Source organism: Nestor notabilis, unplaced genomic scaffold (genome assembly GCF_000696875.1).
Source record: "Nestor notabilis isolate BGI_N333 unplaced genomic scaffold, ASM69687v1 scaffold16889, whole genome shotgun sequence".
Taxonomy (NCBI): domain Eukaryota; kingdom Metazoa; phylum Chordata; class Aves; order Psittaciformes; family Psittacidae; genus Nestor; species Nestor notabilis.
Genome location: NW_009945230.1, coordinates 22,827 through 47,288, shown reverse-complemented (window position 1 = coordinate 47,288; position 24,462 = coordinate 22,827). Strand labels below are relative to the sequence as shown.

The following is a 24,462-nucleotide window of genomic DNA, read 5'->3' as shown; positions in this document are numbered from 1 at the left end:
TTAGCACATTCAGTACAACAATGCCTGTACGAAGGTGAGGAACAAGAATGGAGTCAGGAAGTGGCACTTTGGACATGCTCACATAGGGATGCCCCAGTAAGTTAAGCTGCATCAGAGTGTGCTGCCTGCCTGGTGGCTATAGGTGGAGAAAGAGTTGGAAGGTACAAGGATGGGAAACAGGCTGTGGATTCGGAGCTCTGTTTGGTGGCAGGATGCTGGGTTGTCTTTTATGCCCATGTCTGTTTTTATACCCTTCTGTTTTTCCAACACAGTTTTTGTGTTAGCAAGTTTTACTTTCCTCCTGGTAAGTAGAAAGAGAAAGGGTGTGAAGTAAATGCCACAGTAAAACCTCGATGGGTTCATGCTCTGGTTCTTCCATACGAGTTTTTTGAATTGATACTACTTTTTTTCTTCACTTTAAGATGTGGTTATAATCTTGTCTCTGCCAAAATTCATAGCACCTGACATCAGGCATTTCCCAGTGGCATCTTCATTAAGACTGCGGTCTTTGTTTTAAGTTAATAAAAATAAATAAGAACCTCAAAAGAAGGAGTTAGATTTCTGCAAACAGCCCTGCTGAATCTAGTTAGGATTAAATAGCTGGTATTTGAATACTATAACATTTTTGCTGATAGAACTATGTTTTTATTTTACACTAACTGTGAAGATGTTTTCAGTCTTCACCGACAGCCTTTGTGACGTGTCCCTCTGCTTTTGTCCCAGCTTCAGTGCAGAAATTTCTGTGATGAGAAATTTTTTCCTACAACAAAATCAAATCCAGGGCTTCATTTTAGTCTTTGTTTTTATGACTCTGTCACTTTACTAAAGGTTAGCTCTGGGTAAGCCTACGCACAAGGGGTGCCTTGGTGAGGCAGAGCACCAAGCGACCCACCATTTATTCTCTTGCAGCAGTACCAGTTCAAGTTTCATGGGAGGCATAAAGCTGGGGCTGGCCATCCTGTTGTACCTCAGTAAGTACAGATGCTACAGTTACTCTGGCCAATGTTGAAATATTATCAAATGATTTACACATCTCTGCAAAATTTTATTAGAGTGCTTAAGTACATAGAGACACATGTGGCAGTGGGTACTTATTTCCCACACTTCTGCCTAGGAGCTATGAGTGATATGAATCCTTTAAGTACAAAGGAAAGATACATGTTGTAACTGAGTCTGAATCAGGCCCTGAAAGGGACAATCAGTATCTGCTAACAAATAATGAGCATGGATCTGCATACATAAGGAAGAGCTGGCTAACCAAACTTACGTGTTGCTTTATACCTAAAGAGTCAAGTGTCACTCATCATGTGAAGCATAGCCTAAGCCATAAAGCAAAATCTGGCTGTAAAATACTGCAATTTTACTGTTGTAATTGCATTACTGTTTCCAGTGTTCTGTGGGATCTTCATGTATCAATTGTTGGGGCTTTTTTTAACTACACTTTTTATAACAAGTTGAGCCAAGTAAAACTGAACAGATAAAGCCTCCAAGGTACCCATTCCTGTTCAGGGTTTCAGGACAGAACTTGTTTAAAAGGACAAGCCCTGTAAGGGAAGTCTTAACATAATGGGGAAAATATTTAAAGTTGTTTCAGGGAAAATACACAAAAGATCCTGCAATTATTTAAAGAATTCAGAATTATTCTGTTTAATCATTAATAACCATTCTATGGGGTCTGAACAGAGGGTTCCAGGACCAGACATGGGGGTTCATTGCAAATCATCAGAAAATGTGAGGGACTCCTGACATCAATACATCAATCCCAGTCTCAGTTCCACCATTAGCACTTGGAAATCAACAGACATCAGCAGAATTAATCCAAATCTGTCTCTGCTCACAGAGTCAATTGAAATGATGGTGATTCTGCTGCAGGAGTGTTGGCTATGGGTATGCCAGGGTAGGAAGCATAATAAATTATTGCATATAGCAGATTGGCATGTTTACTGTTGCAATAATGTGCTGAGAATTTCAGTTTTAGCATAGATTTGCAATATGCTAGCTGTATTTTTTTATAATGATTTTACAGCAAGTGTGTTCATTACCAAAGCTCTTTGAGATTCTACCAGATGATATCATTAAGGGCAAAAGGAGTACAGCAAAGAATAATTTCGTTTTCTGCTGATGTTGAGATTTAACTGATTTTGTCTGGAGAATCCTGTTGGGGTATACAAAGCAATTTCATCACTCTTCTTTTGCTCTCAGTGCTGCTAAGACTCCAGCATGCTCAGGATGACTGTGCTGCTGGGTCCTGCCACCCAGCTGTTGGGGACCTTCTCCTGGGTCGCAGCAAGCAATTAACAGCTTCATCAACCTGTGGCATGAACAGCCCTCAGAAGTACTGCATTATAGGCTACCTAGAGGTTGGTTAGCTCTTTCTTTTTTAATAAACTGAACTCTGCTTACTAACAATGTTCTCATCTGTAAAAGGAATTTGCTCAGACTAGGAAGTTTCTGTTGGAGATGTCTGAATAATCATAAGACAGTGTGACATAAATCTGGTGGAAGTTATGCCTTACTGAGCACATATGGAGGGTTTGGCAGCAAAGAGCCTCCATGACTCTTCTTTCTCAAGAGGAAGAAGCATCCATGAGATGCAAATGAGCACAGGGATTTCTGAAGGAGCTTTGCTCTGCAAGTCCTCTTCCCACTCATACCTCAGAGGTGAAGACCACAGTTTGCATGTGTGTGAGTGCAGGAAGACTGATATCCTGTAGGCTGTGGGCACTGCCTTGGTGGACTTCCACTGGCGTACATGTCCCAGGCAGCGTTGAGACCTAAGGCAGCCTGTTAAGAGATTCACAGCATGTCCTCTCATGTCTTTTGATCTGAGATAAGGCCAATGTTGCTAAAAGCAGAAAGCCATGTCTGGCAGAGGGAAAACCTAACGGTATAGTCCAGTGGATGATCAGCAGGATCCCTCTTGCTCCCTGGCCACAGCGATGGGGAATGTGGGGGAGCTGCAGGTGCATGGGAGATTCATCAGGCAGAAATGGGACACATCTAATAAATTATCACAAAAAGAAATATTTTCACTAAATACCAGCTTAGGCTGCAGAGGAGGTTAATAAAATACAGCTTAATTGATAAGCAATTGAAAATAATTACAGTTTGTGACCTTCTGGCAAAATGGTGTGACACATCTGCAGAGTAAAGCTGTGCCGTACTGAGATGGCACCAAGCACTGCTCCAACTCACACATTGCAGCCATGGCTTTCTGCAAAATGTGAATATTTCTTTCCTCTTCTGAAATAGCCTGAGTCTTGGCACTGCCTGGGAGATGGGGATAAAGAACCATCTCAGAGACATTGTCTTTCTGGCCCTAAGCCGGATGATTGCCTTTTATTTTTGCTTTTTAAGAGGAGATCAAACTGCAATAAAAAATTAATATTTTCACTTGCCTGTACTTATCTTTTGAATTGTGTAACTACAGACTCATGAAAAGGAACAGCTGTTCCACAGTAATCCCTGTGATTTAATGCTGCTTCAATGTATCTTGACCCCGGTGACTGTCTCCTGAAGAGAATGAGAACTACAAATTCTGCTGCTTTGCAGAGCTCAAGAGATAGAGGCTTATGCTCTGGCAATGTGTTCTGCTCTATCAGCTTGCCTTAAATGTGTGTCTCGCCTTCAGTACATCAGAGTCCCACTCAACCGAATTCTCCTTCTCACCAGCACATTTTGAAGGTTTTGCTGGAGGCAGGCCAAGAAGCTTTGCATCTTGCAAAGCAAAGTTCTTCCTCCTCCAATTTCCCTCCTGATGACCTGTGTCAGGCATCATGATGAGAGCAAACCTTTCTTGTGAAAGTGTGTGTTAGTCAACGTGTCAAGAGCCGGCTCAGTTGGGATGTCTTATTGGAAATTAAATTAAAAAAAAAAAAAAAAAGAAGAGTCCAACTGCTTTGTATTTGAAAAGCAGCACTGAAAATCATTTTCAGTCTTTAATGTATCTTACTGTTTGTAAATGTATGTTAAGTGGGTTTTAGCCCTATGATTGGATTTACCACTTATACAAGTTTTGAAAGGAAAAGAAGAGCACTTAGTATTGAGGAGAATATAAAGCTGCATACTTCAGAGGCAAATGGAATCTGACAGATTTGCCTTATGTGAACGTGTATGAGTTTGTCCTTTGGGGCACGGAAAGATTTTTATGTAGCAACCTTAACCATAAGTTGACTGAGTATTGTATTGTATGCATCTATATAAACCAGAGAATGGCTGTATGCAGTCCTGACAAATGCTTCAGTTACCTGAGCTCACCTTACCAGAGCTTTGTGAAATGAGATGACAGAGTATCTTTTGAATTTCTGTCTCATCTTCTAGATCGTACATTTGTCATGTGTGGTGTAGAATGAATATATTCTGTATTTATTATAATGTTTAAAACACATGACTTACTCCTGTAAATCTATATCTCTTCATTTATTTAAATGTGAATAACTCCCAGGTGATTTCATAATATAAAGACATGCAAACCATTCCTAATGGTTCTCTGTAGATCCTGAGTGTGCTTGGCAGGGTGATGCTCCATCAATCCCATTCTGAGCTGTTTCCAGCCCAGCTTCTGCCACTGACTTCTACTTTCTGACTTCAGCAGCATCCCTGCCAGCCTCCCAGCTTTGTCTTAACCCTGAGCCTTCGCACTCAGGCTCTGCCCAAATCTCATAGAGTACATCTGTGCAGCACAGCCACACTAGGTACGCTGCCCCATGGCCCTGCTAGCTGCAATCACATGCTGCATGAGTCCCAGCCTGACATGTTAACCTTGTCACCTCTCCTTACATCTCCCACTCAATCCCCATCTTAGCACCTTAGGAGCTCCTTGACCTCACTTTCAAGGCTCTTTTGCAGGCAGAAGCCTCTCATTCAGCATTGAGATATTGGCTAATCACTGTCACCTTCGTCTTCTGCTTGTTACATTTTCAAACAAGAGAGTCTTTCATCCTATTGACGTCATGATTTTTCTCCTTTGCATTGTTTTTAAACTTTTCCAGTTTCCCTGTGCCTACAAAAGGCACTGACAGCAATCGGGGTGGTGGTGTCAGCTCAGGCCACCTACTAACATTGTACCTGGATCCATTCCTTTCCTTCCATTTGTACAATGGCATCTGCCTACTTCCTTTGGCTGGGTCTCCAAGCTGCTAGAAAATAAGCAAAAGAGAGAGAGAAAAAATGTGTAAATGATTTAGTGAATGTTCCTCTTCAAGGCTTCTTCAGATCTTGAAAGATTCAGTTCTCCCTTGTATCCCCTCTGCCTCCTTGGTGCTGCCTGGCTGAAAGTTTCTGTAGCCTTTTTGACACATGAATAAAAGATCACCTTTTAAAAAATAGATTTCTCCTGAGAAACTCTTGCAAAACAAACCCTCTGGAAGAATCAACATCTTGACAAGCTTATTTCTTTGCTTTTCCTGAGATCCCTTCTCCACTGAAAAGGTGCATTTTTAATAGAGTACCTGAGGCAGACTGCGTCTGACATTTATTATATGCATGCTTTGTGCATATGATTATTTTCTTGGGCTTATCCCTTAAATATAAAAGCCTGAGTGACTGAAAGCACAGACATCTGAAGCAACATGTCAGTCTTGCAATGGCATAAATACATGTACGTCCACCTGATCTTTAGAGACCAAGTCCATCTCTCTACTCATTTTGTTTTTTAGGCTGAACAGAAGTGCTTTCTCTGTGATTCCAGATACCCATATAATCCCTACACACAGCGCAATAGTCACATGGTTGAAAATGTAATCACAACTTTCGAGCATGATAGAAAAAAGAAGTGGTGGCAGTCAGAAAGTGGTAAGTTTCTTTGAGAAAATATTGCTGCATAATGTTACTGTGAGACTTATTTATGACATTGTCATTCACCATGTTGCCTTCATGAAGAAATGAAACAAAACTGCATCTATTCTTTGATTGGGCAATACTGAGTGATTTAGACCTATTTGTGTGCAGCAATACAGGATTTTAGAAATTCTGGTTTTCTACAGGCAAATTTTAAGCACAACATCTCCAAGAGCTGGGCAGAGGACCTGTGGCAGTGCTGTGTTATATATGGTGGCCATGTATAACAGGAGGTCTGCCTTTCAGGGAAATGTGATTTGTGACAAAAGGTACATTTGCCTACAGATGGGTAATGGCAGAGTGTGTGAAGTACTAGCATCCATTTAAAAAGATAGTGCTTGCAGTGGAAAGACATAATAATTTAGGGATTAAATAAAGCCTTGCTATCATCACCCTTATTGCCTCATGTTAATTTTGTCACAAGCTTCCCTGTAGTTCTTCACTGATATCATAGAATCCTTGAATAGTTTGGGTTGGAAGGGACTCTAAAGGTCATCTAGTCCAACCCCCCTGCAATGTCTGAGGACACCTTCAACTAGGTCAGATTGCTCAGAGCCTGTTCCAAACTGACCTTAAGTGTTTCCAGGGATGGGGCATTTATAATGTCTCTGGACAATCTGTTCCAGTGCCTCACCACCCTCATCGTAAGAAAAATCTTCCATATATCTAGTCTGAATCTCTCCTCTTTAGTTTAAAACCATTACCCTCATCCTATCGCAACAGGCCCTTTCTTATAAGCCCCCTTTAAGTACAGACAGGCCACAATAAGGTCTTCCCGGAGCTTTCTCTTGTATAGGCTGACTAACCCCAACTGTCTCAGCCTTTCTCATAGAAAGGGTGTTTCATCCCTCTGATCATTTTCATGACCCTCCTCTGGACTTGCTCCAAGAGGTGCATGTCCTTCCTCTACGGAGAGGTCCAGAGCGGAAGGCAATACCTGAGGCTGGGCTTACCAGAGCAGAGTAGACGTGGGGAATCACCTCCCTTGATCTGCTGGCCACGCTTCTTTTGATGCAGTCCAGGGTATAGTTGACTTTCTGGGCTGCAAGCGCACATGCCAGTTTATGTCCAGCTTTTCATCCACCGGTACCCCCAAGCCTCCTCAGGGCTGCCCTCAATCCTTTCATCCCCTGGCCTGTATTGATACCAGAGGTTGCCCTGACCCATGTGTAAGACCTTGCACTTGGCCTTGTTGAACCTCATGAGGTTCACATGCACCCACTTCTGAAGCTTGTCCAGGTCCCTCTGAATGGCATCCTGTCTGTCAGGTGTGTCGACCACACCATACAGCTTTGTGTCATATTCAGACTTGCTGAGGGTGCATTCAATCGCACTAGGTAAAGGTTGGACTTGATGATCTTGGAGTTCTTTTCTATGATTCCATGATTCTATGTTACTGATGAAGATATTACCCTTACAGCTTCTCTGTGAAGGCATGCTAGGAGGGATAGCATTTATCTTATCTGACACACAGTGAACATGTGAAAAAAAAATCTGGTTTCTATGAAGGCATAGCAAAAATAAGATATGTTACTCCTATTTTGGGTATCCAACTAAGAATTCATAAGCCTTGTTTTTTCATGATGTTTAGCTAGGAACTGTCACCAGTTTTGGACACCGCTGCCAATAAAGCTGTGGGCCAGCTGTGAGAGGATCTTTTCTTGCTCTCCCCACCTTTCTTCTGGGATGAGATCTCATGCACAGTGTGCTGAGCGGGAGCCCTAGAACGCTGCATAGAGATGTGAATGATGGGGATATCAGCTGAGCTCCATCAGTTCTCTACAGAGAATGTGTTAATTGTGGGGGGTTTTCTATACTTGTTGCAATTCTGGACAATGCCTGCTGTGATAGCTCTGCTCATGACAAATTTCAGGTCTAGCAGTATAGAAGGGTTTAACAGATCTGTTTAGCATGAAGAAAACCCCATATTTTTATTGAGCTCGATTTTATTCTTAGAGATAAGCAAACAATTTGTATGGATTAAAAAAAAAATCTAACTGGATAGAGGAAGCCATAAACCCAGAACCTTGCCATCAGCATTACTTACAGTCCAAATGGTCTGAACATGACCTTTAACCATCTCCTGTGTTGTCAGTGCCACTGCTGGAAAGGCAACACACTGCATTGCCCCCGAGAGAGCGATCCAGCTGCATGCCAAGTTTGTGCACAGGGGATGCCCTAAAAAGTCAAGCTGCTGTGCTGGAAAAGGTGTCTTTAAATTCCACAGGGGAAAGCTGTCTCAGAAACCCCTCCAAAGCGTGCACTGTGCTCTTCCTTTTCATTCTCTTTTCAGGCGTTGACCATGTCAGCATTAGATTGGACCTAGAAACTTTGTTCCAGTTCAGCCATCTTATCCTGACTTTTAAGGTACATCTTTTACCAGAGCTTTTATGTAATGTCATACACCAATTACTAACCACAGGAATAAATTGCTTAGAGAGGCAGTGAAAGCTTCATTGTTAGAGGTTTGTAAGAACAGGTTAGATAAACACCTGTCAAATGTGGTTAAGTTATAGTTGATCCTGCCTTAGGGGAGGAGGATAAACTGAATAGCTTCCTATTAATGTGCTTTCAGGTTCTATTTTCTGTGCATCTGAGAATTAATGCTGAAAGAATATTGCAAAATGAAGCCCTAAAAATTTAGGACATCTGTGAACTGCAGTTGTTCTTACAAATTTAGTTCAGCCTTCTCATGCATATCCAGTATGGTCCAGATGGTTACTTTTTTTTTTTTTTTTTACAAAATCCTTATGTTTTTAAGGTAAATTTCCTCACATAGAAAGTGATCTTCTATCTATATGGAAGGTTGTCCTTCCCTTTTGCTAGAGTGTGGTTCACGTGAAGAATCTGGCTTTTTCAGAGAATCATGTAACCAGCACAGTAGCACTGTAGTGAGCCTACAGTCTCCCAAACACAGAATTTTAATTGGCAGCTGTTGGCATCCCCCAAACAGGAATGTCAGAACAACAACCCCTGACATGACTCATCAATGCCCGGTTTAAGGGTTCTTGAAATACTGTTTCTTGCAGACATTTCGACCTGCAGCGATGCTGGTTGAGCGCTCCACCGACTTCGGTCACTCCTGGAAAGCATTCAGATATTTTGCACAAGACTGTGCAGCTTCTTTCCCCAACATCTCTCCTGGTCCAGCAAGAAATGTGGGAGATGTCATTTGTGATTCAAGATACTCAGACATTGAGCCCTCCACTGAAGGCGAGGTATTGCCAAGTGCCTGTGTTTGTGTGAGTTCAGATCATATGTGGCTGGTTTTCTGGAGCTGAACATCTGTTGTCAGTATCCATCAGATGCACTTACACAGGTTCTGAGACTTGAGGTATTGTTGGCTTAACTGAAGTAAGTGTTTATTTTATAAACACTGTATCTTACCCTCAGTTTCACACTCAAATGAATTCATAAAACAACTTTTAAAAACCCTTCTAGTGCTCTTTCCTGGTTTTCAAATTCACATTTAAGTCCCCCTCACAAGAGACCTTGACTCCCCATCAGCCTCTGCCAGTAAAGGCTTTGATACCTTTGGCAGGTGCTCATTCCATCTCTACATCAGACTAGGGCATTGTTTTTAATTCCTCCTGACACATCAATCCACCAAAAGGTCTTTTTGCCTCACTTAGCCAAGGCCAGGTTGAACGGGTGAGAGCACCTGCTGAATCAGGACCACAGCCTTGTTTCTTTCTTCTAGGTACTAATTAGTACCCAGTGGGTCTTAGGTGACAGACTTTATATCCAAAAAGAATAGCTTCAGTGATCTATAGAGCTGCATTAATTTGTTTTGCAGGTTGTTTTAAAAGCTTTGGATCCCAGCTTTGAAATAGAAGATCCGTATGTGCCTTATATCCAAGGTATGGACAGTACAGGTTTTCTCCAGAGATACTTTGCTGGTGTTGCTTCTTTGTGCACTGAATGGGTCAACAGCTCAGCTGGTATAAGTTAATGATGTTGAAAAAAGTAGCTAAAGATCGTAGGGGGATATCTATATTAATAAATAAAAGGGGCCAGTCTTGTTCTCTAGCCCTGAGGGCAAACAGCACAGCTCTGCAGAGGAAATCCATGCAGCTAAACTGTCTTTCTTTCTGGGATCAAGTGGCCCAACTCACAGTGCTTTTTGGGAGCAGTCCCTGAAGTGTACATGAACCCACAAAGGCAGTGGCTGGGAAAATACAGGTTGGCTCCAGCCAGAGCGATACCGAGGAGGGCGCTAACGCTTACATAATGTGAAGGAGTGGGTCCATGCCTTTGCACTGCCTAGGTTACTGTCTCAGCCAATATCAGATCAGTTTCACTGTTTCTTCAATATGAGGGAATTCTTGGATGACTGATCCAAGCTGAACATTTAATACTGTTCGTTTTCAAGTGAACTTGGGCTCTTGATTTCTCTTCTTTCCTTCCAGAGCTCATTACACTGACAAACTTAAGGATCAATTTTACTAAACTCCACACCCTCGGGGATGCTCTGCTTGGAAGACAGCACACTGATCCCCTCGAGAAGTACTACTACGCTGTTTATGAGATGGTTGTGCGGGGCAGCTGCTTTTGCAATGGTCATGCCAGCCAGTGTGATCCTGTGCAGAATCTGCGGGGAGATGTCTTCCATCAGCCTGGGATGGTGCGTCATTAACACTGTCTCCAACAAGGGCAGTCCCTACCTTGTATCTTGGGGAAAGGAAAAGATGGAGGGAGGGAGGGAGAGAGAGGAGGGAAAATCTCTGATAATCTTTGGATTGGCCATTTGCAACTCTAAGTTGTAAAATGTTTCAAGGTAGCTTCCTCCTTTAAAACCCTGGCTGGACTACTCAGGTTTCAGAAGAGAAGAGAAGCTGTGTCTTTGTTGGCACCAGTTGGTGTTTCAAAAGCAACTGGGACAAGACATGTTGATAATAGCAGTAAAATACCGGAGCTGTAATGGTGCAAATGTAATGCAGCCTGTGGTGTGTGCAGACCTGAATGGCCAGTCCTTGCATGTACCACACTCCAGCTGGGCCCAGGGGCTCTGCGGCAGGAGAAGAGCCATAGGCACAAAAAATGGCTGATAATGCAAAGCTAGCCCTTAAAAAATGGATTATTGAAAAATTTGGGAACATGATAGTGAATTCTTTCCCTCTGAGAACAAGATGGGTTTTTTCCTCCTGGAAAATATGTATCTCAATTTAGAGAAATGTAGGGGGAGAGAGAATTTAAAAGGTTGAGGTCTCCTTTGATATGTTTAGAAGTTTGTTTGTTTCTTTGTTTTTCCAAAATGTTGCTCGTTGGCTTTGAAAAAATTTGGTTAACGTTTGCAGGTATTCTTCAGCCCTTGTGCTCACATAACTGAGAATTGTGTCAGCTGAGGGAGCCAGAGAGCTTCGAATTTTCCTGATCCTGCTGGCGTACCTCAGGCAGATACCTCCTTTCCTCTCCTCTCATCTTACCTCATCTCTGTTCTCATCACATTGCAGGTCCATGGGAGATGTATCTGCCACCATAACACTGAGGGTTTGTCTTGTGAAAGATGTAAAGATTTCTACAATGATGCTCCCTGGAGGCCAGCTGAAGGGACACAGGATAATGCTTGCAAACGTAACTCAGACATATTCTTTTCCTTTTTAATAGCTGAGGGGTGGGTATAGCACAGTCCCAGTGCAGTATTTAATGGGATGGCTGGGTTGCTGGGAGGGAGGCTTTTCCATGCCTCATCTAAAAACATAGGTGGATTCTTGTATCTATTAGTGCTCTGTTGCACTACAACAGGGGAACTTCATGGTTTTTGTTTAGATAAGAGGGGAAAAAAATCCAACAAACAATAAAGAGAGGAAAAAGCAACTAACACAAAACCAGATCATCCATTGGTTTACATAGGGTCTTTCCTGTGAATAAAAGAAAAATTTAGACAAGGCTAAATTATTTATTTCCACAATAATTAGTAATGTTGGATATACAAGAATAACATACTAGGGTCCGTAACAAATATTCAGCTAGATCTTTCTTTAGTGGAGCAGTGTTTTCCCCTATATATCAGGCACACTCACCTGCATGGGTACTTTACAAGCGTAGGGCCCAGCTGTGTTGCAAGTCTCCAATGTTTCCCCTCAGGTGTAAAGCACAAGGCCTGGGAAGCTATAATCTTGCTGGGGCACTGAGACCATAGAAGTAACAAGTAACCCTGTGTTAAGGGTGGACAGCAATGGTGGCAAGACCACAGTAATGAGAGTCATGGTGCAAAATACTCCATTGTTTTTGTTTCAGGGTGTAACTGCAACGGGCACTCTGGCAGATGCCACTTTGACATGGCCGTGTACCAGGCCAGTGGTGGGGTCAGTGGTGGTGTTTGTGAGGACTGCCAGGACAACACTACGGGGCAACACTGTGACCAGTGCAAACCTTTCTTTTACCAGGATCCACTCAAAGCCATCTCAGACCCTCAGGCATGCCTCCGTAAGCTTCCCTTTTTTACCTTCTGTGGAAAGACTCAATACAGGGTGGTTCTGGTTCTCTTTGCTCTGACCCCTGTGGCAACCCCAACCTAAATGTTCATATGGTTGTAAAAATGTTCCCAAACCTGTAACACCCAAACTGCCTTACAAAGTAGCTGTGCGACAGCGTCCTTGAACCGCATTGTAAAACAACTGCATATTCCAACTCATTGCTAAATTGAGCTTTGTAACCCAGCAGGCTATCATCTTTCTTGAACAACATCAATATAAATATGAATAGCAGTAGTGCTGTTGCTTCTGTGATAGTCAGGGATTACAGAAGAGGTGTGAAATGATGGGAGTAGTAATAACTTTTGTTAGATAACCTGCCATATGCAAGAAAAAGGGTCTTTCAGGTATAAAAGCCCTTCTGGAAGATGAGCTAACTTCAGTATTAACATAGGATGGGAAAAATACTCTAAGTGTAATTTCATCGTCGTAACTAATTGACATCAAAAGTCTTTAAAAAGCCAAGGCCTGATTACCCAGGGGAGTGGTGTGGTCAGCTCTGCTGTGAGAAGTGGGTAGTGCCTTAGGAAAAAATGGGATGCATCAGGAAGGCAGTGTCCCATGCTGAATATGTTGCTTCCAGTAAATAATTCATCCATGACCAACTCAGACCAGCTGTGAGGAGGTGTAGTACTGCTGTGTGTACATGTGTGGTACTGCTGCAACCCTACAACTTTCATGAGAGTATCCCCAAAAGTATGGGGCCCAGTCCTTCTTGGAGAGGGTAGGGAGTGGATGTGTGATGACTACTTCTACCCAAACAAAGGTTATATTTCTACTAAAGGGAAGACTGTAACTCTTCTCCAGAGAAAAAGCAGATCTTGGAAACATTCTCATAGTATTTCTTAACAGCTGCTGTGTGTTAATTGTAAAGCATCCAACACAGCGAGCACAGATGAACATCTCTACAAGAACCCTGCATTTGTGCCTACCAGCAGCTCTGTCATTGCATTTTCATGCTTATATCTTATATAAGCTTGTATTTCATGTTTTCTGTGTCTCCTTGGCCATGCCTGCAGCCTGCAGCTGTGACCCAGAAGGTACGTTGTACAACGGCGTGTGTGAGAGCCACACCGATGCTGCTCTGGGAACAGTCGCGGGCCGGTGCCCTTGCAAGGAGAACGTGGAGGGTGTCCGCTGTGACCGGTGCAGGGCCAACTACTACGGGCTGAGTGGCAGTGACCCTCTGGGCTGCCAGCGTATGTAAACCACCTTTTGTTCTTCTTTCCAAAGCATTTTTAAGAGGTGGAGGTAGTTGGATGCACTCAATAATGCACTACCTGCTTCACAAAATACCCAGGTGCCTACTGTAATTTATTGCCAGTGTAATTTAATGTTCCTTGTTCAGCATCTCAGACTGAAAAGATACAAAATCACTTGCAGAAAACATAGTATACTATAACAGATCAGACTTTTGTTAATAGAAGGATTGTTAAATATGCAATTTAATTGAAAAGGAAGTTGTGAATGCTCCAACCCTGGAGATGATCAAGGCCAGGCTGGACGGAGCCTTGGGCGACATAGTTTAGTGTGTGGTGTCCCTGTCCATGGCAGGGGGGTTGGAACTAGATGATCTTAAGGTCCTTTCCAACCCTAACTATTCTATGATTCTATGATTCTATGACAATGATGTTACCATCAAAATCAGCATAAGGGTGAATGAAAAGCCACAGTTGGGCTGTTAGGATAGTTGGACTGTGCACTGCACAGTGCAGTGTCTAGATGGCAGGAGCTGCTGTCTTGCCATGAGAGCTTCCAGCCAGCAATTGCTCTGAGAGAGGTTCACTGACAAACACATCCCATCCCTACCCAGGCGCACTGCGGGATTGTGAGCATGTTAAGCCCACAGCATGGTACTCAGCAACATGCAAGGACTGTGCAGTGCGTATCAGCACACAGCACCTGGCAAACCACCACAATGGACTTATGCCTCTGCTCCCTTCAGAGAGGGTACCCACCAAGGAAACAGACCATTCGGAGTCTGGGCAGTCTGGGGGGTGCAGGGTGCCAGGGCAGTGCCATCTTTAGAGCACCTGTCTAGAGGATGGAGACTGCCTGGCATGTTGATGCCTCATCTAAAGCAAACGCCAGTCCGCCAGTCCTGCTGCCGTCACTGAAGCCAGCAGAAGTAACCGTGCATTTCCCTCCCTGCAGCCTGCAATTGTGATCCCTCCGGCAGTTTGCCCTTCTCCGTCTGTGATCCTGCCACAGGAGAGTGCCTCTGCCAGCGGTTCACCACAGGACGGCGCTGTGAAAAATGCCTCGTAAGTAATCAGCTTTTGTTACTACTTTTGTATGCGGTTTTGTAAGTCTCGTCCCCCATCTGCCACTTTTTCATTGCCAGCAAAGTAAAAACTTAGTCAAATTTCAAAATAATTTTACATCTCTATGCTCTCATTTTGCAAAAGAACACATCTGTTTCTTTTGAACTGCTTGCAAACATTTGTGCAATCAAGTTGCACTAGGAGGAGCAGTCCCAGGAAGGAAAGGAAATGCAAAATCATGTCCTCAGGTCATCTTTGCTGTTTACAGAGCAGCTTGCTTGCACAAATGGGTGAATATCTGGCTCTTCTTGCAGTGGCTGAGCACCCAATGCAATCTGGGAAGACAAGCAACCTCCCACGGCCAAGCACATGCAGCAGCACAGTAGTGCTCAAGAACGTAGTTCATCCAGGGCAACAAGTTCTATTGTGCTTTACACAGCTAAATATTTGCTGTAAAAAGTCTTTCTTTTTATTGCAGGTAGGATACTGGGGTCTTGGCAACAGTTTGCATGGCTGTTCTCCATGTGACTGTGATATTGGTGGATCCCAGAATAATTTGTAAGTTAATGTTCTTCAAGTTCTTTCTTGGTTTTAATTTTTACAAACTCTTAGGCTAAATTTTCTGGTTAGGTTAATACAGTCTCAGTGCAAATGGGAAAATAGACTGTGGACATAATTTCATCATATACAAACTGTATAAAATCAGGTTAGGATCTTGGAAATTTACTTGTGATAAGTAAACTGTTTCCTTTGAAGCCAACTTTAAATCAGCTTAAGCCAAAGTTTGTTTAATATAAAACATAAATGGCATAGCTTGAGAGAACCAGAGGCCCTAATATTAATAGAAATTAGAAGTAATTTAGAGGTGACATTTTTAACTTAGCCTCCAACATCTACTTTAAAAGCTAGAAATATCTTGATTTTTTTACATACGGACTCCTATTCAAAATATACAATTTTAGAAGCAAGCTTGATTTTGTTTGGGCTCCTCCAGAAGTCTGTTGGGCAGGGTCTTTAGACATAGGAGCACATAGTCCTATGCTGTAGAACAGCTCCTTGTGACCTGGCAAATCAGAGCTAGTAATCATCTGGCATGTTAAATAAGAGTGTAAGTATATGAGAACTACCATATCACATCAAATCAAAGGTTCTTCTGATCTCATGTCCTACCTCCAAAATTGCAAGTGATAGATGATTAAGAAAAGTGATAGATACAGAAACAGATACAAGAAATGGATACAGGGATAGTAACAGATGCTCAGGAAACAGAAGGATCTGTGCTTCAGGTGTGGAATGGACAGAGAAAGACAAACCATGTCATGTCTCCCAAGTGATGAGAAAGTAGCACGGAATAAATCCAGGACTGGAAATGGAGGGGCTGAGTGGTAAGAAGAAGTTTAACAGGGGAGGCGATCCAACAGTGGAAGAATCAAAGCAAAGCTGAAGCAAGGGTGGAGCTGAGCTGCTGTCATGCTGTGAGGCCCCAGCCACGCTGCACTCTGACATCTTCCCCTTACCAACTCTCACCCCAGGTGCTCACCGAAGGATGGTCAGTGCAAGTGTCTCCCCAACATCGTGAGCCGCCAGTGTAATGAGCCAGCCCCGGGCTACTTCTTTTTACCCCTGGATTATTATATTTATGAAGCTGAGCATGCAAAGCCCCTTTCTGGCTCTGCACCCTTGGTACGTAGTTGGCTTTTTAGATGTTGTACTGAGAAGGGATCCATGCAGTGGTGGCACAGGAGCTGAGGCTGAAGAGAGGAGCCCTTGCTCAGGGAGCACACAGAGTGACGTTTTAGCAGGAAGGTCCTTTGACCATCCTCAGTTCATCCTTGTTCTTCATGGGCATGACTATCCTGTAACTGTGGCTCTTACTAAGGGACAGTAACAGGTAATAGGCATGACCTGCAAAGCTGTCCTTGCTGCTTCTCAGGTGCTGGCTGGTCTAGCATGAATTAGAGAAAATAAGTTAGTTATCTAAATTACAGGAAAGTGTTGAGTTGCCAACAGCTACCATGAACTGTAATATTTCTGGGAATCTCCAACAGAGGAAGAATCAAATTCCTGTCTGTTCCACTGGACTCCTTCCTGCTGCCCTATATAATGGCACTGATTGCAGCCCAATTTCCTCAAGAATTTGGCATCTAGAATGTTTTTAGAAAAACTAATTTTTATTTATCTTTTTGTCCCTCAACATGGAGGTGGTTACTCCCTGTGCAGAGTACAAGTCTGGAATGCATCCCTTCTGCTGCCTATGTTTTAACTAACATTTCTTCTTCGATGTGTTGTCCAGAAGTTATAGAGAAGGAATAATAAAAAAGATGTTTATTTGCAGGTCACATCCGCAAATATTTAGCTATAATCACAATCAGTAATCAGCCTACGGTCCAACAATGAAATGGAAAGCAGATGTCTGGGACATAGCTGGTGAGAGGAAGTGCAAGTTAATTTTAAGGGAGTGAGGGAAAAGGGTTTCTAGCAGAATTTCACCCAGCATAGAATAGAGCTTGGTTTAAGAACGTGGATTTTCATGTAGCTGCCTACCTACCCTTGAGAACTGCTGAGACCATGCAGCCCCTTTCTCATCACTGCTTAGGTTAAACCAAGCACTCTTCCAAGGTGTGACATCTACTTCCAGAAGCAAGGCTATGAGTTCACGATTGAAAATGGAAAGATTGTGTTAAACAGGAGCAAGATACGAAGTGTAAGAAAATCTGGACTGGAACAGGTAAATTGGTACTTGAATAGTTACTTAAGATTGCCCCAAATACTAGAATTTTATTGGAATAGAGGGCAAGGAAATCTCTAAGCACATGGGATTCACAGTCATAGATATTACAATCCTGACACAAATAAAATCAATTTTTTGGTACACAGCTGAGCCAGACATAACTCATACAGACAGTTTTGCTCTGCCATGTCCAGTGCCATTTTAGACTGAGGTTTAATGAATTGTTCAGAAGAGCACCAATCAAAGACAATTTTTGTTTGGTTTGGTTACAAGACATTTCCAATATTTTCCATTTTCCAACAAGTTTACCAAGACATTGACGTGGTACCTACTGTATTTAAATGCTGTCAGCTTTGTCACTGTAAGTACTGACATTTATTTTTTTCAGCTTATATTGAAAAGTCCAGCCATGTATGAAATCAAGCTTCATCTGTTTAAGGTTTGCAGTGTGAATGCTTGGACACGCCATATATACAGAGATGAATGGGTTATTCTAGTCCCTTTTGTCGCTGTTGTTGCAAAGCTTTAGGAAGCTTTTCTTTGTATGTGACCCTAAACATCCTACATTTGGGAGTGTTCCTAGACTGTTGATCTTGAGCTTGTTCAGAAAATGAGGCTGACTGATGTCCAAAATAAGTAAACAATATGGCCAAAATATTTCCTTTCTTTTTTTCTGAGTTTTTTTTTGTCATTTGACTCTGTCAGTTGTTGAAAATGCTAATATGTGTTTGCAGGGCGTGATGCAGTTTGGACAGGACTCGGCTGTGGCAGTGGTTTTCAGGCAGCCCAGTGCTGGCCGGTCTGTTACATGGACAGGACCTGGCTTTGCCCGTGTCCCCAGCGGAGCTGGGCTCAGATTTCCCATCAACAACATTCCCTTTGCTATGGACTTTGATATCACAATCCGTTATGAGCCTGAGGTACTTATGGTATCTTGTGTGTCCCATGACATTGTGCTAGATGCATGATCTATTTTGTCAATAATAGGATGCAGCAGCTTGTCCCACTCTTTATATTTAAAATTAAAATCGTTTGTCTTTTCATCCTTATCAACCAAGTAACATGCCCTCCACTGATCCCCTTAACCCTTTCCTGTCAAATCTGAAAAATCAGCACTGCAAGTATTTTCTGAGCTTCAGTAAAGATTTCAGCTTCTGGAGTTCCTCTTTCAGTACCTTTGCTTGGACTAGACTTTTGTTCACAGATCAGACACACACAAAATGCATCTTCTTGTGGATGGGCATCCTGTATTTCTAGCTGAGGTTTTCTGGGCAGGAGAATGTGCACAGGCAGGAGTGATTTGAGTAGATATTATTCCAGGACTTTTGCAGACATCCAGCTTCCTGGTTGCTCCAGATAGGCTCTGAGATGTGAGAAAATTGTAGAAAAATAGGCAACATGTTATTTTTTGCCTGGAAAAAGTTTCTCAGTGATGAAGACATGTCTAAGGAAACCTGTTAACCCAAATCTGGTTAAACCCACATCCACACCCAGGTCTTTAAAAACACAGGCAAGTGTTTTATTAGTACCAGTGTTTGTACATGCCTTGCTTTCAGCTCCATGAGACAATCCTGCCACTCAAAATACTCCTTCTGTCTACTGTATTATGTTCTCTTACTGTCATTCCGAGCCAAACAAAACTCCCAGTGTCTTGAAACATGAGAACAATTTTGCAGTGGGCTGGTTTGATGTAGTTTTTTCCTTCTAAGTATTAAACATTTGAATTTTAAAGACTTAATATAATGTCTTTTATGTTTGTTATTCCTTATTAGATGTGAGAGGAGGCAAATAATGAAGGATATCTCCAGAACAACACTGCACTGAGAAAGGAAACAAGTCCAATGACTTTAACAGAGCTGTTTCCATTTGGACCAGCTGAGGTCCCATTTCTGTCTCTGTTCTTCAACAGCCATTGCAAATACAATGCATTTTCCTTAAATAACTTTTTTTTTTTTTAGTCCTATAAAGAACAAAGAGAATCTGTTTTGTCACTGCAATGAGCAATCATTCAGATGGCTTTCATTAACCCTGGCAAAGAGAAAGTTTTTCAGATATGAAAAATGACCATAACTTTTGTCCTTTGTTTATAGTCCTTGGAAGACTGGCTAGCAAGTGTTGCCATCCAGCCCACTGGTGCTTTGTCAAGTCAACGCTGCAAAAACAAAGGCCTTTCACAGGAGCCACATGCATTGTCTCTCCCAGCTACAAAGAGGTCTGACTACTCCTGTCCTTTCGCCTGTAGATTTTCTGTGTACAAATCCTTTACTGAAGCACAGCAGAGCAATAAATGTGTGAGAAAGTGGGAATATTAGAAACACATGTGTGGCCTTTCCTGTTGCTGTCGCACAACACCACCACCGTAGGCTCTAAGGAAGAGTCTGATGCTCCAGTCCTCAGCCTGGTAAAGGTTTGCCCGAGCCAGGAGGGCAGCCTGAGATCCTACTGGGGTTAGTGGTTGCTTTGGCAAAGATCCAACTGCAGCTATTTCAATATAGAAAGGGATTATTTACTTAAAGTCACTGTCCTGGCGGGTTTTCAAAACCAGCTTTTCATCTTGGACCTATGTAAAGAATAGAGAGGAACCAAGAGGATGTGACCAAAGTCTTGATCAAACAGGGACAGGAAAGGACAAATACGAACAGTGAGTTGCAAACTCCTTTGCTTGAAGTAGTAAACCCTGCCATTCTCAGTTTTATCTCAGCAGGTTTGAATTGCTCTTGGCGAATCATTCAGACAGAAGTCATGCAGCTTTCCCAAAGCCTGCAAGCAGGGGGGCTGGGTGTGCTCCCCATGTCAACAGGGCTTGCTTGGGGCTGCAGGCCTTAGGATGCAGTCACAAAGGGAAGAGAGCTCACACCATGCTGTAAACTTGCTTTGTCCCAACTCCTGGCTATAACTGTGCTGTATTTCTGCTGAACAGGGTTGCACTTCTGCAAACTCCAGTCTGCCTGGAGCCAGGAACAGAATATTCTGTGGATGTGTATTTTTCTCAGCCCTCTGCCTCTGACCCAAAGGCCAAATCATTCATCTTGATTGACTCAGTGAGTAGTCTTGTCACGATTCCCTTGAGTTTGTATTTATACCGGTGTGAATTTTTTTTACAGTTACCCAAAATACTCTAAATCACTTTTAGCTGCCCCATCCTTGGCAGTGTACAAGGCCAGGTCGGACAGGGCTTTTAGCAACCTGCCCCAGTGGAAGGTGTCCCTGCCCATGGCAGGGGGTTGGAACTAGATGATCATAAGTTCTCTTCCAACCCAAACCATTCTATGGTTCTATAATTCTATAGTGTGTTTTAATAGAAATCAGGGAAGTGTGCTTCTGCTTACCTCCATTTGGCACTGTGTTTGCATGGTTTTGTATGGAAAGACAGAATTGCATCTATTTTAATTTTCATGGAGCAATACCAAAATACCTCATCAAGTCATATTTGTTGCATGTGTTAATGGTCAGAGTATGTATCTCTATCTGTTACTTATTTACTACGAGCACGCTGCACACATGCTGACAAGATGCTGTGGTTAGGGATATAAATTCAGGCAGTTCTTCATCACTTAGCTTTTTTAAAAAGTCTCCATAATTTATCTGAATCTATTTAAAAAATCATGGGTATATTTAAAGATTACATTGAAAAATTAAAATTAGTTCCATACTTCCCCGGGAATCAGACCCAGACATTTCCCAAGTTTCCACCAAGTCAGGAACTGGGTGTTAGTTTTGGGTCCTTCTCGAGAAAAATATTTTTAAGTCTATTCCTCTAATTACTTCTGTAGAAGTGGAGCTGGCAAGGCCTGGCCATACTTGGACATAAAACTTCAGCTGAGTTTTCTCTATCTTGGTAATACGAGGAAAAATTTGGGCCAGACACTGCTTTTGGAGTCATCAACATGGCACCTCTTGGAAGCAAAAACAATTCTGAGCATATATCTGAGGTCTTACTATAATCTGACTTTTTTATACGCAGTCTCTTTTATTGGAAGAACTCAGGGAATGTCTAGACCTTCAGAATACATGTGATTTCAGATGATTGAGGAGCACAACAGCAAATTTGGACACATGGTGCTTGTGTCCGTGCAATGCAGAGCACAGTAAGAGAATGTGGGAAATTCTGGGTTTCAGTATATCTAAGCAAAAATATTTTCTTTTCCCTCTTAATGCCAAAGCTTGGACTTATTCCCAGAATCAGCTCCATGGAGAACTTATGCAACGAAAAGGATTTAGATGAGTACCAGAGGTATCACTGTATTGAAATTGCATCAGAAGTTGGACCTCATGTCCTGCCCGAAGCGTGTGCACGGCTCATAGTGAGCATGTCAGCCCGTATCCACAACGGCGCCGTCGGTAAGGAGCAACCTGCACAGGCAGATCTTTTGCACAGTCACTGGTTTTTCACTGAGTTTGTAGGATATGTTGGCTGGAAAGCTCTCAGCCCGTGGTGGTGTAGGTAAGTGTGGTATGTATGGATGTGCAGGGGACATCCTGTTGACCCCTGAGTGTGCTGCAAACACGTTTTGCTGGCATGGCTTTCAGAGTTCATCACACCTGATGCAGCATGACAGGGAGCATAGCAGTGCTTACATGTTTTCTGAAGAGCATTTCAATTAGATGGAGCTTCACCAGAGGGATAAAGCAGTAACTTTCCTACTTTTCCAGCTGCTATAAAATGACAAAGGAGTTTTTAAGCCCTGTCCCTGGATGTTGCAGGCCAGCTGGATGCCCTGGTAGGACTCCAGGCATGATGACACACAAGCTGACATGCTGGAAGAGATTCACCAAGAAAACCTCAGTGGTCCCAGCAAGAGAGCAGTGTCAGGTGGGGTTTGAAGCCCCAGGCAGTCTTCTGGACCCAGAAAGGGCAGATAGGGTTGGTGGCTCAGGAGACTTTTCTGGTGTTGGGCACAGAGAAATGGAGCTACGCTGCACTTCCACTAACAGGAGGGGCCTTTCTGGGCAACTTTGGTGGCCAGCTCCTTTCAGGGAGCCTTGCCTCCAATGGACCTGATAGCATCTGCTTGGTTTGGGCTGTTTTTAGGAAGTCCGATGCTTCACTCACACATCGTGTGATGTGGTCATGGCTATGCAGCCACAGACACCCCCCTTCATATAAGTTTGGGTTGTGCTGGTGCTGCCTCCTCATCAATCCAATTCCCATAATGATGGAATCCTCCCAGCGAAACATGGCACTTTGGCTTTCTAGCACTGGCATCTGAGCATCCCCAACACCCTCTGTGAGTTAGCAGACCAGCTATACTCACAAGTTAATCCAAGGTGTTCAGAAAGCAGGAAATTATACAGATGCAGGCTGTCTAAGCACTGCTTGCAGGTTATGTCCAGTGCTAGAGCTAGACATTGATTTATGTTAAACTCTTCTAGGCTTCAGGATATCTCCATTTTGGATCTGCGTTTTGGTACGCCCTCTTCTGTCCTATCCCAAATATGTGCTGGAGGCAGTGCCCTCAGTGTGGCAGCTCCAACACCAATATACTATTACCATCAATGCTACAGCATCAAATAATCCAAGGCATGGTCATCAGTGGTTAGAGAACAATCTAGTGATGAGAACAATCAAGCTCTTTCCTTCCTACTTTTCAGTGTAAAAACAAGTTTATGAGAGCAGCCACACTCCTTTGTAAGCAAACCTGGTTTGATTTTCTTTCTCCTTGGCAGCCTGTAAATGCAATCCCCAAGGGTCACTGAATGCCAGCTGCAGTAAACTGGGGGGCCAGTGTCAGTGCAAAGCCAATGTCGTGGGACGCTGCTGTGACACCTGCTCTGCAGGCAGCTATGGCTTCGGCTTCCATGGCTGCTATGGTGAGTGACGGTGCCGGTTACCAGACCTGGCTCCTCATGCATACCCCAGTTTTTTAGGGCTTTGAATCCATGATTATGTGTGAAGCAATATAAAAAATGTTTCCACGCGTAATGGATTTTCCCTCCCCACTGCCCACACTGCCATTGAGCAGTGTCAGCGATGAGCAAGGCTGGTGGGAACACGTTCAGGACACAGCTTTGCCGTTGTTGTTTTCCAGCCTGTGAGTGCCACCCGCAAGGCTCGCTGAGCGCGCTGTGTGACCAGGTGACAGGGCAGTGCTTCTGCCGCCGGGAGGTGGATGGCCAGCGCTGTAGCCGGTGCCTGGCTGGGTACTTTGGGTTTCCACACTGCCGTCCTTGCTCGTGTAACGGCTTTGCGGAGCTTTGTGACCCGGTGACTGGCGTGTGCCTGAACTGCCGGGGGTTTACAGCTGGAAGCCACTGTGAAAGGTAAGTTGATGGGCAGGGCTGCAGAGCTCACCCAAATGCCAGTGCTCTCTTAAATGTAGCTGGGGGCCCACCTATATCCCTGTGAATTCATCAATGAACTTAACTGGAAACACACACCTAAACCTAGGATTAAACTGGGCCTAGCTGCTGAATGGCAAGTACGTCTTTGTTTGGCAAGTGCACATGGGAATGTGTGCGCAGGTAATGCCTGTGGGAGGACTGCAGGCACAGCATGCGTGCAGCATTGCAGAGACCTCCCTGCAAGAAGGCATTTGAGACATGGGTGCCATGGCAGCATGTGCTTGGAGATGTTTGCAAAGCTCTGTGCGTGAGATACACTGACTCCTGCCAGCTTTTAAATTGCCAAGGGGCTAACCTCATGCTGAATACTCATTTTAATACCTGCAGTTATCTCTGAGGAGCTTAAATAAACATCCCCTTTTGCTGATTCATATTAGTTCCATATGACCAGCAAATGACTTTTCCCATGTGTTCCAGCTCTATTCAAAACAGTGTTCCTCTTTTTCATTCTATACACTGGCAGCAGTATCAGAGTTCAACATGGACATCAGAATTAAATTCATTAGCTATTTAGTTTAGTGTGGCTGGATTGTACCTTGTCATTCACTTTTAAGAGGATTTCCCCATGAAACCTACTGAGCTTTTCTTGCAGTACTTTTGGACAATACAGCCTTTGGGTGTTGTGCTTGTAGGTGGTAAATAGATTGAAAATGGGAGACTGAAATACTTGTTGCCCTGTGCCTCTGCAGGAGCTCCAGACTCCAGGATCAGCATAATTGAATAGCCAAGACTTTTAGCCTGGCTTGTATACATACAGAGAATTGTCTTCCCATTTGCCATGGTAAAGCAGACCAAAGACTGAGCATGCTTC

General features: G+C 43.3%; 1 protein-coding gene across 1 annotated transcript in view; it reads left to right on the top strand.

The window, feature by feature from the left end:
* Positions 1-2,202: 2,202 nt before the first annotated feature.
* The window catches only part of LAMB4 (laminin, beta 4), a gene marked incomplete at its 5' end in the record, with an annotated part of 40,575 nt that continues 18,315 nt past the window's right edge, over positions 2,203-24,462 (top strand). The window contains 18 exons of the mRNA XM_010022780.1: positions 2,203-2,360; positions 5,658-5,793; positions 8,132-8,205; positions 8,868-9,056; positions 9,635-9,698; positions 10,248-10,462; positions 11,292-11,412; positions 12,079-12,267; positions 13,334-13,513; positions 14,469-14,578; positions 15,057-15,136; positions 16,111-16,261; positions 18,044-18,229; positions 19,400-19,521; positions 20,230-20,350; positions 21,473-21,650; positions 22,977-23,120; positions 23,339-23,570. Of these exons, the coding sequence (XP_010021082.1) occupies positions 2,203-2,360; positions 5,658-5,793; positions 8,132-8,205; positions 8,868-9,056; positions 9,635-9,698; positions 10,248-10,462; positions 11,292-11,412; positions 12,079-12,267; positions 13,334-13,513; positions 14,469-14,578; positions 15,057-15,136; positions 16,111-16,261; positions 18,044-18,229; positions 19,400-19,521; positions 20,230-20,350; positions 21,473-21,650; positions 22,977-23,120; positions 23,339-23,570 (2,650 nt within the window). The remainder of the gene's footprint in view (positions 2,361-5,657; positions 5,794-8,131; positions 8,206-8,867; positions 9,057-9,634; positions 9,699-10,247; positions 10,463-11,291; positions 11,413-12,078; positions 12,268-13,333; positions 13,514-14,468; positions 14,579-15,056; positions 15,137-16,110; positions 16,262-18,043; positions 18,230-19,399; positions 19,522-20,229; positions 20,351-21,472; positions 21,651-22,976; positions 23,121-23,338; positions 23,571-24,462) is intronic.